General features: G+C 30.6%; 1 protein-coding gene across 1 annotated transcript; it reads right to left on the bottom strand.

Moving 5' to 3' along the window:
* Positions 1–1,710: 1,710 nt before the first annotated feature.
* Positions 1,711–2,610, bottom strand: LOC149494541 (receptor kinase-like protein Xa21). The gene is made up of 2 exons (XM_089724290.1): positions 2,307–2,610; positions 1,711–2,171 (listed from the first exon to the last, which is right to left on the bottom strand). Exons 1-2 carry the CDS (start codon positions 2,584–2,586, stop codon positions 1,813–1,815), a joined length of 639 nt encoding a protein of 212 aa, XP_089580416.1. The 5' UTR covers positions 2,587–2,610; the 3' UTR covers positions 1,711–1,812.
* Positions 2,611–15,881: the final 13,271 nt, after the last annotated feature.

Here is a 15,881-nt window from a genome sequence, read left to right as displayed (position 1 = left end):
AATCCTCAATCATTCGCCATATCTCAGCCATCTCTGTTTTTTGGGACTAATTACCTCTACTTCGATCTCTCCTTCTACCAAACATGGTTTAGAACATAACAGGAAAAATATCTTGCAGCAGTTTAGGATCTTTTTGCACTGTAATACCATTTAACGTAGGGGAAAAATGTAGAGCAATTAATTCTCAATAATTATGCTAGAATAGGATGATTTTAGTTTGAACAGAATAACATATTGGTTTCAAAGAAACCCTTAGAATTAAAATTCTGAATTCATAGATAAAAAACAATCCTTAAAACTAATTGCTACTGTAATATTTATATCAATTAGGACAAATCCTAATTCTATACCGAAAAATATTCCTAATTAGCTTAGATTCCTAGACTGAATAGTATTCCTATTTAGCTAAATTCTAAATAAAGAAGGAAAACTTATATTATTTCCTGATTAATTAACAGTCTTTAAATAAAGAAGGAAACTAAAAGACAACTTCTTAATTAGTCTTGGACTAACGTGTACTTGAAATCCAACGAAATCAATAATTTTATAAAATTCTTCCAAATCATTAATTTTTTGAATACCATCAAATTTGTATGGACTTTTAAAAAGTCATAATTGAATACCATCATATTTTTATGGATTTTATAAGAGTCTGAATTGAATATCACAAGATTTTAATAGACTCTAAAAAAATCTACATCGAATACCATTAGAATTTTAAAATCTTTTAAAATCTAATCAAGCCTTAATCCAATACACTCTCCTTAGTCAACAAAAATTATTTTTTTCTTTTTACCCTTAACTCATTAAAATATTAATGAAAGTCCTTTATTTAATGAACAATCATAAATGTTATTATAGAAAAATAATTGTTTAAATATAAAAATTTAGAAATCTCGCAAACATTTTGGAATATCCCAAAAAGGAATAACAAACAAACAAAATAGGACGGAGGGAGTACATTTTTATTTTCTTTTTTACTTAAATGGATAATACTTGTTGACAATTTAGCTCTTATATAAAACTATGTGTTTCGGGTTAAAGGCTTTTGTTAATCAAATTTTGATTAACACAATATGACCAAATACAGAGTTAGATGCATCACAACACGAATTGTCAGCCATAATGAGTACAAACACAAATTAAATAATATATTTTTAGACTTGTTTATATCGGATCCATAACCTCGCCTATCGATCAAACTAATAAAAATAGAAATTTTCATTAAAAAAAATTTTTTCTGACCATACACCAGAAAAAAAATAAATAAAAGAATAAATTTTAAAAAATTATTATTTTCATTGGTTTGATCCATAGGTGGAGCCATGAAACATATGAAACTATATTAAGGGAAATTATCATAATCTTAAAAGTTTTCCTTTGGAATAATTTTACAAGACATTGAGTTTAAATTGATCAAAGAAAAATAAAATTAAATGAGAAGAAGAAACCGTAAAAAATTCTTATTTCACAAACTAGTTATTAAGTTTTTAGGACAAATAATTTGAAATAAAACAAATTTGTCAACTGATTTAATATATACATTTTATTTCAATTCAAAATGAAGCAATTTGAGGTTTTGAATTTTGGATTACAGACCAATATGATATTCTAAACGGTAAAATAATTAAATACTCTTTTCTGATTTTTGTTCCAATATGGGATAAAGCAATCTCCCACTGCACTAAAATTATACTATTTTCTTTCATACTTTAATGAGTCCATTCTTATGTAAACCATCGATTTCACATCTCCTTCATAAGATCTTTTCCCTTCGTAAAAAAATTGAATTAATAAAAATTCTTTAATATACTAGGGCTCAATGTCTTCTAAAAACTTTTTCTTGATTTTCTTGAGAGCAACAACAACATCTTTCATGTCTAGCCTCTCTTGTGGTAAAATTGTTGAACATTGCAAGGCCAATTTCAAAATGGATGTTATGCAATCCATCTTAGCTACAAAATGTTGTTGTTCTTCTTCTTCACTTATTAAATTGGCATCAAGAGCTTGAGTAATGTCATAAGACAATGATTGTTCAACCCACTGTTTCAGACTCATTTCCTCCGAAAATAACTCATCTGTCGGTTTCTTTCTCGTAAAAGTTTCCATCAATAGAATACCATAACTATAAACATCACATTTCATCGATACAAGTCCTTCTGATCCATACTCTACAAATTTAACATTTCATCTAATTATTGCATATTTCAATATATTTGTGCTATAAGACTGCATTTTAAGAATAATTTTGAGAAAGCAAAAAAAAGTGAAAAAGAAAATAAGAAATAATAGATAAGAAACATTACCTGGTGCCATATAACCAATTGTGGCTAGTGTTATAGTTTGCTTAACAGAATCTCCTTCACTTAAAAGTTTTGCAATGCCAAAATCAGCAACAAATCCCACCTTCTCTTCATTTAACAAAACATTGCTTGGCTTTATATCACAATGAACCACAGGCATAACACAACCATGATGGATATATTCTAATGCAGATGCCACATTTACCATAATATTTAACCTCTGAAGAACATCCAAAAAGTAATTCTCGGAATATAACCATTTCTCTAGACTTCCATTAGGCATGAACTCAATTACCAACGCCTTGAAATCAAGATTGCAACAACTACTGACAACTTTAACAAGATTTCGATGGCGAAGATTGCGTAACACATCACATTCCTTTTCAAAGCTCTTAAATCCTTTCTCTAATTGCAAATTGAAAACCTTTATTGCAATAATTGTTCCATCTGATAAAGTTCCCTTATACACTTTTCCAAAACTTCCCACACCAAGAAAATTGCTTTCTTGAAACCCATTTGTTGCAAACTCAAGTTCTCGATACGAAATTCTTCTCCATTTCTCTAATCGCAAAAAGCTTTCAGGATCTTTAAGCTTTGCTTTTCTTTTAAATCGATGAAAAATAATTATGACAAGTATCAACACAGTGAATATGAAAGAAGGCAAAATATATCTAAGAAAAAGCTGGCTTAGCTTTTTAGATGCTCGAATATTGCGATTGTTTATGCAAGTTGCAACCTCCAACCTAGGTAAGCCACATAACCCTTTATTCCCTATAAAGAATTAGAATGAAAAGTTCATAAAAGGTCCTTTATCAGGAATTTCTCCTTGTAATTGATTAAAGGAAACATTGAAGTACTTAAGATGCAATAGTTTCTCCAAAGACTTAGGAATCATTCCTGAAAGGTTATTTCTTGAAAGGTCTAAGAATTCCAAGCCAATCAAGTTATCAATTGATTCAGGAATTTGACCTTGTAACTTATTCCCATGTAAGTATAAGGCAAATAAATCTTGCATACCTCCAATGGTTGTAGGAATCTGACCTGATAATTCATTTTCTGATATATCTATCAAAATAACAACCTTTAGGTTTTCGATTTCTGACGAGAGAGAACCCATTAAAGAGTTTGAAGATAAGTTCACTTGTAAAATATCTTTTAGTCTCCATAAAGTTGAGGGTATGGTACCAATGAAGTTATTCGAAGCCAAGAATAGATCTCTTAAGGATGTAAGGTTGTTAAAGCAATACGGTATCAATCCTGAAATGTTATTGCTCGTCAATTGCAAATAAACAAGTGACTTCAAATAACATAGCTCATTTGGGATAAATCCTTGTAAATTATTACCATAAAGAAATAAACCTTGAAGCTCTACTAATCTTCCAATAGCACTTGGAATTTCTCCTGTCAATAAATTGTTTCCCAAATTCAGACTTATCAAGCTAGTTAAATTGCCAATATTTCCTTGAATTTCACCCTTTATAAGACAATCACTAGCAATAAAGTATTCAAGAGAATCAGATAGATTTCCAGTAGAAATTGGAAGGTAGCCTTCTAAAAGTGGATTGTGAGCGAACCATAAGTAGACCAAATTCTGACAATTTGTCAATGATGAAAGAAAGCTTAGCTCTCCAAATGGGTTTTTAGTGGCTAAAAGATTATGAGCTAATTTGAGTGTCTCCAAATATTTTAAAGTTCCAAAGCACTCAGGAATGGAGCCAAAAAATGAATTTTGAGCTAATTCTAGGATTTCTAGCTTAGATGCATTGCAAATAGATGGAGGGATAGGTCCAGTGAGTTCATTAATACTAAGGTAAAGCCATATAATATTTGGAAGGCTAAGGCCTAAGGTTGATGGAAGATTTCCTGACAAATTATTGGATGTAAGAGCAATCCAATTCATTGTTGAGATATTGAAGATTGAAGATGGAATTGAGCCTTTCAATTTGTTGAAAGATAAATGCACAATTTGCAGATTTTGAAGGTTGCCAATCTCTTGAGGTATTGTACCTGCCACAATTAATACTTTAGAGTTTCCATTATTGTATTCTACTGAGAGAGAATAAAATACAAAATATTTGCATGGTTATTAAATATAACTATTGTTAAAATATTCTTTTAAAAAGTTGATTCAATTTTCCTCTCCCGCATACGGTTGGCAGATACCCTTTAAAATACATTGCTCAAATCCGAACCCGTTTATAGGAAATGTATCTCAACTTATTCTAAATCCTTCTAAAATTTTTCTTCTATTATTTGAATCCATACCAAACCCGATTATAATTAATCATTTAGTGTCTAAACCCCTTTAAGTGTTGTTTAACTCCAAAAATCTTTTTTTAAGTTTTTATTTTTTGAGAATAAAGATAAGCAAAAATCAACTTGATAACCAATATAGTATCTATACAAAATATAATTATAATAGTAGTTATTGTAAGTAAAAAAGTATAATTATAAGAGTACTAATTAAATGAGTGATTAGTATTAGTGGTGGATACCTAAATTCTTGAACTGAAATCTCATATGAATAATAAAAATATACGTAGAGTCATCCCAGATCCATTTATCTATTACTTGAATCCATTCTATCAGGTTGGATGGGTCGGGTACCCAAATAACTCTGTCCCATTGCCAACCCTAATCTCACATTGTCTGCCATTAGATAAAATAATTCATATTTTCTCATCCCTTGTATTAGGGATGACCACGGTTCGGTTTCAAATCAAAATCGAATTGAAACTGAACGGTCAAAATCATCACAAAACTGAAACTATGAACTTAAAATTCAGTTTCGGTTCTTCATTTTTTGAAACCGTGAAAAAACATGTTTGTAAAGAAACTTCCAACTTATTTTTTTATTATAGCTTTTTAAAGTAACTTTTAAGAATTTTTATTAAATTGGTTTGGTTTTTTTCGATAGTAATATTTATTATTATTGTTTATTCAAGCTACAAATATGAGAAAGCATTTTAAAAAGTTTAAAATATATTATTTAATTTTAGTTCAAAATCGAAATAAAACCGAAATCAGCGATTCCAAAATTGTCTTATAAACCACCTAAAAGTGGTTCGGCTCCGGTTTCATCTTTTTCATAACCAGAACTAGCGGTTTTGAAACCGAAATCGGCAGTTTTGAAACCATGCCTAACTTGTATCATAGTCAATGAAATATATTTACTAACATTTTTTGTTTTAATTATTTGTTGAATAAGAAGAATTATGAATAACCATAACAAACAAATAATAGTAATCTAACAATAATTGTACGTAAATAACAGTTTTACCAGTTAAATTGTTTCTGTCCATCGATATTATCTGGAGCAAAGTAATATTTCCAATCTCCCTTGGAATGGTTCCTGTGGTATTTACCATTATCAAACAGGGAAAAAAAAAAGTTAAGATGAAATAATTATTAAAATTAAGTTGCTTTTGTTTTAGAAAAATAACTTACCTAGAAAATATTTTCTGAATTTTTTGATATTCGAGATATTCAAAATAAATAAATAAATGGAATTTATTTTTCTAGTATAAAAAAACTAAGCTACTTTAAGAGAAAATGACTATCATTTCTCAACTGAGAAAAATATTTTGCAGAATTTATTATATCCTTTAATACATATTTATTAATTCATTTTTCATTTATTAATTCACCACCGATCTTTATTACCAATCACAAGTCATAATCACGGACCACCGTAACTAACACAATTTATCATTTTATATATATTTTTTCTTGTATTTAATAATAATTTATAAATTATGAAAATTTATAATTGTAAAATTTTTATGATATTATAAATTAAAAATTTTAATATCTTTTAGCTAACTTTCAATATTGCAATTAATCAAACAACAAAAACTGAGTTGTTTCCTTGAAAAATATTTGTTATTTTTGGAAAAATAAAAATGGAGCTATATATGATTTTAATTATTGAATTAGGTTGAACTAAAAAAAATAACAGTAATAATAATAATAATATAATAATAATAATAATACCTGTTAAAAAGTTTCGATTAATTAATATTTGCTTAAGGGAAGTGCAGTTTCCAACGTCCCCTGGTATACTTCCTGTAAATTGATTAGTATTATCCATTAGTAAGTGGACTCCTAAAACAACCAGATTAAACTACTTTAACAGAAACGATACCGTTCAGGCTGTTGACCTGCAAAGCCAATATTTCTAAATTGAAAAGATTTCCAATCTCTTCAGGAATTTCGCCTGCAAATTAAATCATTATTAGTTGGAAAATTACACGTACACATATAGGAACACGTAAAGGTGGGGTTTCTGTTGGTTTGGTTCAAATTAAACTGAATTTAGTGCAATAAATTTTTATACAGAGGAAATTGAGCCGAATCACTTCAGTTGGATCTAATTTTTTAATTTTGACTTTTGGGGTTTTGATCTTTTTGGTTTTACATATACTCAAATCAAACCATAACCGAAAAATTTATTTTTTTATTAAAATTAAAATCAAACTAAATCTTTTAAAAATCAAATTTTATGGAATTAGATAGTTCTACTTAAAACATTAAGTGATATATTTTTTCCATTTTTGGAAATCTTCTACTCTTACAATGAATGATTAATCTATAATTATAATAGAAAAAAAAAGTGAACAGTCTATTGTGTTCATACCATTTTATCTCAATTTTGTTGTATAAAATTATTAATAATTATAATATAATAAAAAATAATTAAAATATCAAAAGCCTGTCCGAATAATCGGGTCTGTACGGGTCGACCATTTCAATTATGGGTCAGCCCGTTCAATCCGGTTAACTTCCTTAAATGGTTAAAATTCAAAATGAACCCAACTCGGTTCACCGGTTCTCAGAGATACCCACCGAGTCAATTCAAGTTTAATAACTATGAGAAAATATATTAAAATACCTGTCAAGTAGTTGCGACCAATATTTAGTTGTTTTAGGTTGGTTAAATTACCAATTTGTCTTGGTATGCTTCCTGTAAATTCATTGGAAACCAATCTTAACACTTGAAGCTCTTTACACTTGAATAGATCAAATGGAATCTGGCCATACAACTTGTTCCCACCAAGATTAAGCCATCGTAGCTTGGTACTTTGGTTGCACAAATTTTCTTGAAGATTGCCAAGAAAATTGTTGTTTGGTAAATCAAGAAATTCTAAAGAATTCATGTCAAAAAGTATGGATGGAATTGCACCATTTAACTGGTTATATCCCATGCTTAACTCCTTTAAGCTTGTAAGGTTACCAATCTCATCTAAAATACTTCTTTGTAGCAAATTGCCCTCAAGATTTAAGGTCTCTATACTTGTCATGTTGAAAATTGATGATCTACCCATTAGAGATGGCTTACTTGATATACCTGTTGATAATTCTATTAGCTTGACTTTGAATACAAAATATTAAAGAATTGGTTATGTATATAACGTGTGTGTATATATATATATATATATATATATATATATATATAAAATTTTTTTTAAAACACTCTTTAATAGGTGACAAGTTATTTCAAAAATAGTAAGCCTATCACAGTTAATAGGAAGGATAGTGGTAGGAAGTCATTTCAAACAGCAACTGCAACTAGCATTTCTCTGTTATATTTAGTTGAGATAAGAGTAAAATAGAAAAAAAAAATAATATTCCATAATTTCTCAAAGAAAAAATTAATTTTGGAGAGGATAATTTAAAAAAAAAAAAAAAAAAAAAACTATAGATAAAATCGTAGAGAATTAAATTCCTTGAATTGAACAATAGAGGATGGAGGCATAGTAAAAATACCTGTGAGACTATTATTAGCAAGAATCATGTCTTGAAGCAGAGGTAACATAGTAAGCTCTGATGGAATATCTCCATAAAAACTGTTATTTGACAGGTTTATATATCTCAAATTGCGTAAATTACCCAATTCCTTTGGCAGAGGACCATGTAAGCTGTTATAGCTGAGGTCCAAACGAACAAGACATGAAAGATTACCCACTTGAGAAGGAATAGTTCCATTGAGATGCATACTGTAAAGATCCAAACCCACAACTCTTTCCTTGTTAGAACTGCAGCTAACTCCAAACCAATTGCAAAAAGAAGTGGCAGTTGACCAATTTTTTGCTATGAAAGGATGAAAGTTGTTTTGTGCTTTGAAGGCTAAAAGTGCAGATAAATCAGTCATATTATTGGTATTGGTATCAATTGCCATAGAAAGCTGTAGGCAACATATTAGCAATACTAAAGCAAAATACGGTGGCCAAGTCTTCTTCCCCATCATGTTGGGATTTTGGGTGTGAAGTTATTCACCAAATGAAAGGGGATGGCTGTATATATAGCATGCACTACGGCAATGCTCTTACATTTTTATATATATATCTTTTTTTTTTAATTATAAAAAAAACTCGGTAAGATGTGCTTTAAATACCCTTTGATTTTAGCAACAATATCAATTCTCTTCCTCCATAATATTTTTTTATTAAAAAAAATACTTTGAAGGACTCAGGATTGTTTGACATTATTGTTTAAAATGTCTTTGACCAATTTATGAGATTAAAATTATGAGCTGCATTTTTCTAAAAAAGAAAATTATGACCTGCATTCTCATGAAGTTTATTTATTTTTTTGATTAACTATTTTCATTTCTTCGTTACACACAGCATTAGATACCCCTTTCTGATGTAATTATAGACTAGAATTTTGGGTTTATTTATTAATGTAATTATTTATTAATGTAAGAATGTCTAAAATTATTGTCATGAATTTGAATTAATAAAAGTCTTCCCGATTCAGGTTACATGTATGTATATCTATATATATTTGGATAAATTAGTAAGAAGGACATTTCTTGGCGGGCGGCAGTGACAGCTACATCTGCTAATAAGGTTGTGTTTGTCTTTGTGCTTTGTGTCATTCGGTGCATTTGTTCAATGTCAGAGATTCTTTTTTTTGACCAAAATATAATGACTCTGAATGGCTAAACCTCAATTTTGCATAATCAGAGTTTGATTAGTTAGAGTTTAGAAAATGATAAAAAAAAAAAAAAAAAAAACATGCATTTTTGGACAGTAACAACCCTAAATACATAGGTTGATGATAGATAATAACATAATGTAATAAAATGCATTTTTGGAGTGTATGTAAAATATATTTAATTAATTTCTCACTATTACTCACTAAACATAGTCATTCGTTTATCTTTAAATACATCACTTGCTTTTTTTCTTTTCTATTCTTAGTTCACGCTTGTTCGAGTTCATTTCAAGCATTATTTGCTGCGAAACTTTGCATGCAGAGCACACGTTGTTATTGTATATTTATAGTCAAATATGGAAATCGGTTGTTAAAGAGAAGGTTCTTAGAGATTAGTGAAAGTCTATTTGGTTTGTAAAATAAGTTCAAATAAATGGGGATTTCAATATAAAATTTTTTATTTTAATATTTTTAATAAATTCTATTATATTTTTAGGTTTAAATCATTTTTTCCCAATATAAATGAATGATTCATGTTTTTCTCTAAATCACTAGATAAAATATTAACTTAGACTTATGCAAGTTAAATTCTTATTTTCATTATTCTTTTTATAATTCTTATTTACTATCAATATTTATATAATTCTACAAATAGGATTTGAATAAAATAGTTAAATGTAATTCTTTTTTTAAATATTTACTATCAATATTTGTATTTATATATTATTTTCATTATTCTTTTTTTTTATCAGAAATCGCTGGTTAACAATCGATTCCTGGCCGGTTTAAGTTCAGAATTTAATATTTATATGAATTTTAGCCGGCCTTTCAACCGCCGGTTTTAGTTCAAAACTTTAAACTGACGGTTCCGATCCGATTTCAATTTATCTACAGTACGGTTCGGTTTCAGTTCGGTACCGGTTCAAACTAAACCGGTCGCCATGCCTAGTCTCTCCTCTCCACTTACCCGCTTTAATTTTTTTATCGAAAGAATCTCAGCCTATAAAATTGAATAGCTTTGCACATTACTTGAGTTTATTCATCTATATCTATCTAAACAGAAGCCAAAGCCCACCTCTCAGTTCTTCAAAAAGAAAAAAAAAAAAAATGGCAGAGTCTTTTGCTTTCGCCATTGCTGAAAGAGTATTGGAAAAGCTAGCTTCTAATACTTACAAAGAGATACGTTTAGCCTGGGACTATGAAGGGGAAGTGAAAAAGCTAGAGGAGATCTTATCAACTATAAAAGCTGTGCTATTGGATGCAGAGGAGAAGCAGAAGCAGGCGACGAATAACGAGCTGCGCGTTTGGTTAGCTAGGCTTAAAGGCGCTCTTTACGATGATGAGAATGTTCTTGATGAGTATGAATATGAGTTTACCAGAAGGAGAGTGCTTCAATTATATGGAACCGCCATTAAAAGGGTATGCCTCTTAATCAATTTTCATTCTTCATGAATAGAATTATTCCACAGTAAATTTATTTCATTTTTACAATTTTTTTATTAATTAGGGGTATAAATTAAGTTAAACATAATAAACTACACAATATGGAATAACTTCCCTTTTATATCTCTCATCAGATTAACTTCCCTTTTATATCTCTCATCAGATCAGTAAAATTGAGTTTTTATGCTTCCATTTTTTTTTTTTTTTTTGAAAAAACAAGTGATTGTTTTACTTTTTTTTTTTTAAAAAAAAAAAACATTTTGGTACCCTTAACTTTTTTTTTATCCATTAAACACTTTAATTTATGAAATTATAACTATTAAATACTTTATTTGGCTTATTGAATACCTCAAGTTGTAAAATTAGATCAATTAAACACTTATTTGAAAATAAAAAAATGTAAGATTATTATTTCAAAAGTTGTATTAACCATATATCAAGCCAATATTTTACATATAAAAGCCAAAAAACCTTAATATTTACTGTTTTTAATGTAAGAATGTCTAAAATTATTACAAAAGTGATATTAAGAATGCTAGAATGTCAATTTTATAATTTAGGGTGTCATAAAATTTTTGTCAAAGTTTAGAAATTAAATGATGTATTCAGCTGAAAAGATTTTAATCTTAGATATACTTGCCTGGATTTAACAAACCAGGAAAGATAAAACAACCATAACAAAATAAGCAAGATATATACAACTTGAAGAGGAGAGAAAGGTAAAAAGTAAATCCATAAATTGCTCAATCTAATTTTGTTCAATTAAAAATGGTGAATTGATAATGTTTTAATCAGAAAAAATGTCAAAACAACAAAAAAATCTATCTTTGCAACAATGTAAAAAAAAACACGGTATTAGTATTGGTATTGGTATTGGTATTAGTCATATTATTGGTATTGGTATCAATTGCCATAGAAAGCTGTAGGCAACATATTAGCAATACTAAAGCAAAATACGGTGGCCAAGTCTTCTTCCCCATCATGTTGGGATTTTGGGTGTGAAGTTTTTCACCAAATGAAAGGGGATGGCTGTATATATAGCATGCACTACGGCAATGCTCTTACATTTTTATATATATATCTTTTTTTTTTTAATTATAAAAAAAACTCGGTAAGATGTGCTTTAAATACCCTTTGATTTTAGCAACAATATCAATTCTCTTCCTCCATAATATTTTTTTATTAAAAAAATACTTTGAAGGACTCAGGATTGTTTGACATTATTGTTTAAAATGTCTTTTACCAATTTATGAGATTAAAATTATGAGCTGCATTTTTCTAAAAAAGAAAATTATGACCTACATTCTCATGAAGTTTATTTATTTTTTTGATTAACTATTTTCATTTCTTCGTTACACACAGCATTAGGTATCCCTTTCTGATGTAATTATAGACTAGAATTTTGGGCATGTTTGGCAATATAGTTATTAGTTGTTCTATCAGCTGTTAGCAGTGTCTGTTTATATAGCGATTTAAATTAAAAATGTTCGGTAAAAAAAGTTGTTTAACTTACAATGACAAAAAAAAAAGATATTAATTGTTTAAATAACTGAATTCAGAAAAAAAAACAATGAGTATGATTGTCAAACAATTTAATTAAAAGCTAAATGTTAAATTGTTTAACGTTTTATGAAAAGCTTCCTCAACATCTAAAAGCTACTGTAAAAGCTATGTTACCGAACATGACAATCAATAGAGATAGAGTTTTGATTTGGTCAGAATGCTAAAAGTTATCTCAAAAGCTCTTGCCGAATATGGTCTTTATTAGGAATGAGTATTCTATCGATTTAGTTCAAATCGAACCAAATTAATGTTTATCAAATAAATTAAAATATTTATTATTTAAATCAAATTGAACAATGATAGCTTATTTCGCAAGTATACGAATCGCTACAAGTAATATATGATGAGTAAGATATCGTTCCCACGAGAATTGTATTCCAAAATACCAAAATTATGTTATCTCGTTATTATTTAAACGATAATTGAGAGAATTGTTTTATCAGTGTAAAATGAATGAATAAAACAAACAAGAGTCAAGCAAACAAAATTTGATAAAAAGGAATCAAGGGATTCAAACTACTAGGGGTTTTGATTTCACTTAATCCTATCCAATTTATTTCATTAGTTCATTAATCAATTTAATTATTCAAGTAGGGGAAACAACTCTGAATTCACTAACAAGCTCTTCCGATGTATTGTTAGCTATTTTAATTTCATTTAATTACCTATCTTCCAATAGCACAATCAAATAAGAATTAAATCATTAAGTTATGTAGTTATTTATGAATTCATAATTTAAAGTTTGATAAATCATGAAAACCCCCATGAGTCAAACCATATAGCTTCCGTATCAAGTTATTTTTCTCATGTGTTTTATTAACCTTTTCATATCAAAGATCCTTCTTCCGATAGTGATAATTGAAATAAATCAATCCAGGGGAAACCTCTACCTGGAAGCATTAAGTTCATCAATAAATCATAATTTGAATAAGGAAAAATAAATCTAATTACATAAATTGGAAAAGAGATTAAGCTACATCAAACCCCCTAGTATAAGAGTTTAGTTAGACATGGCACTTAAATAAAATTCAATAATGCTTGATAAGTATTTCATAATCAATAAGAATAATGAAAGAAATAAACAAGATTAAGAGTTTAGAAATAAGAACTAGTGACAATTGGCTTGGATGGCTTCCTTGAACCCTTGCACAACTCTTGAATACTTAACTTCTAAAGAAAATAAAACTATATACAAAGCTATAAGATGAGAGATGGGAAAAGAGATATGGAGTGGAGTGTTGTGTAGTAGTGTAATATGTGGGATGTGTAGTGTGTCCTTGGAATGACTTCTTCTCCTCTTTATATAGACTTCTTGGGGGAGCAATCCACATCCTTTAATGAATAAAGTCCAACTTTATTAGGTGGAAAAGCTCTAAATCAAGCCATAAATTCCTCTCAATTATGGCTCTCCATGTGCATATGTTTGAAGCTTGACTGGCATGTGAAGAAAGTATCCAAAGTGAGCTGTGAAAATGATAGGAATTAGTTGGCAACTTTTGACTCAAATTCAGGATCTTTAGCTTGGCACAGGCGTGCTGAAAGGCACAGTCAGGGGCGTGCTAGGCTCTGGAAGTCTGGAGGTCTCAGGGTCAGGGGTGTGCTATATCGCACGGTCTGGGGCGTTCGCGCCTCTGGAAGTCCAAGGCATGTGTAGCACGGGCGTGCTTCAGCGGCACGGGTCAGGACTTCATCTCCAATGCGGGCACGGGCGTGGGGCTCAGCACGGTTTGGGGCGTGCGCGCCTCTGGAAGTCCAGGGCAAATGTGGCACGGGCGTGCGGCTCGGCATGGGCTGGGGTGTGCGCCCCTGACTCTTTGCTTGTTTTGCCTTGCTCTTAGCACGGGCGTGCTGATGAGCACGGGCTGGCCGTGCTAAATTATATTTTGCCTCATTTTTGTCCTTTTCTTGCAAAAACCCTACATTTTTCCTCAAAATCAAGTGAGTTGTGTTTCAAGGAAGCTTTTAAATAAAAACATATCAATATTACATAAAAACTGATTTAAATAAATTAATAGTAATAGAAATGATGGAATTCCATGCGAGGTGGATGATGCTGCTATTTCCAAAAATATTGTTCCTTTACCAGAAGTTCGGCGTAGCACAAGAACCCGACGACCACCTGCTTGGCTTAATGAGTATGATACTGGTGCCTCGTCCACTTCCCAAATTAATTTTACCACATCCCATATGTTTTTTATTGCGCAGTTGTCTAAAATTAAAGAACCTTGCAATTATAATGATGCTAAACAAAACATGAATTGGGTAAATGCCATAAATAATGAACTGGCTTCATTGGAACAGAATAACACTTGGATATTGACTGATTTGCCTCCTAATACTAAACCAGTTGGTTGTAAGTGGGTGTACAGGATTAAATATAATGCAGATGGCAGCATTGATCGCTATAAGGCTCGGCTTGTCGCCAAGGGATACAACCAGTTGCTTGGCTTGGATTATCTTCATACTTTTTCTCCAGTTGCAAAATTAGTTACTGTTCGTGTTTTCTTGACTATAGCAGTCGCCAACTCTTGGAATGTTCAGCAACTGGATATCAATAATGCCTACTTACACGGTACTATTGATGAAGATATTTATATGCAGGTTCCTCCTGGTTATGACAAAGCTGCAGAGGGACAGGTTTGCAAGTTGCAGAGATCTCTTTACGGGTTAAAGCAAGCCGGTAGATAGTGGAATAAAGAATTGACAACTTCTTTATTGAGCCAGGGATTCAAACAATCTTCGTTTGATCATTGTTTATTTACTAAAGGCTGCGGTGCTTCTTTTATTGCTCTCTTAGTTTATGTGGATGATTGCTTAATTACCAGCCCATCTGTCACATTAATTTCAGAATTGAAGTCTTATTTAGATCAGAAATTCACCATAAAAATCTTGGGGATGTGAAGTATTTTTTGGGCATTGAGGTAGCAAGGACAGATGATGGTATGTTCTTGACTCAACATAAATTTATCTCTGAAATTATTCAAGACACTGGTCTTCAAGATGCAAAAATTGCGGACAGTCCTTATATTCAAGGCATTAAGCTTGGCACAGATATGGGGCATCCGTTGCCGGATCCGGGCAGTTACAGACGTCTTGTTGGCCGCTTACTATATCTGTCCATGACTCGCCCAGATATTAGTTATGTTGTTCAATAACTCAGTCAGTTTATGCAGGTTCCTCATCATTCACATCTAAAAGCTGCTCTTACTGTTGTCAAATATTTGAAAGGTACCAGTTTCACGGGATTATTTTTGCCGGCTAAAAATGACTTAAAGTTAAGAGCCTTCTCTGATGCAGATTGGGCGTCGTGTAGTGATTCTCGATGGTCCACTACTGGGTTTTGTATTTTTATGGGCACTTCATTAATTTCATGGAAGACAAAGAAGCAATCCACGGTTAGTCGGTCCTCGGCAGAGTCCGAATATCGAGCAATGGCATCTACTATATGCGAAATTCAGTGGTTAACTTCTCTTTTAACTGATTTTCACATCCACATTGCTCGACCAATTCCACTTCATTGTGATAATAAGGCAGCCATTCATATTGCGGCCAATCCCGTTTTTCACGAGCGTACTAAGCATATTGACATCGACTGCCATGTTGTTCGAAGTCAATTGCAAGCGGGTTTGATCA

Source organism: Jatropha curcas, chromosome 7, assembly GCF_041381405.1.
Source record: "Jatropha curcas cultivar XTBG-Jc1 chromosome 7, XTBG_Jcur_1.0, whole genome shotgun sequence".
In the NCBI taxonomy this organism is placed as follows: Eukaryota; Viridiplantae; Streptophyta; class Magnoliopsida; order Malpighiales; family Euphorbiaceae; genus Jatropha; species Jatropha curcas.
This window is presented reverse-complemented; position numbering and strand designations above follow the sequence as displayed.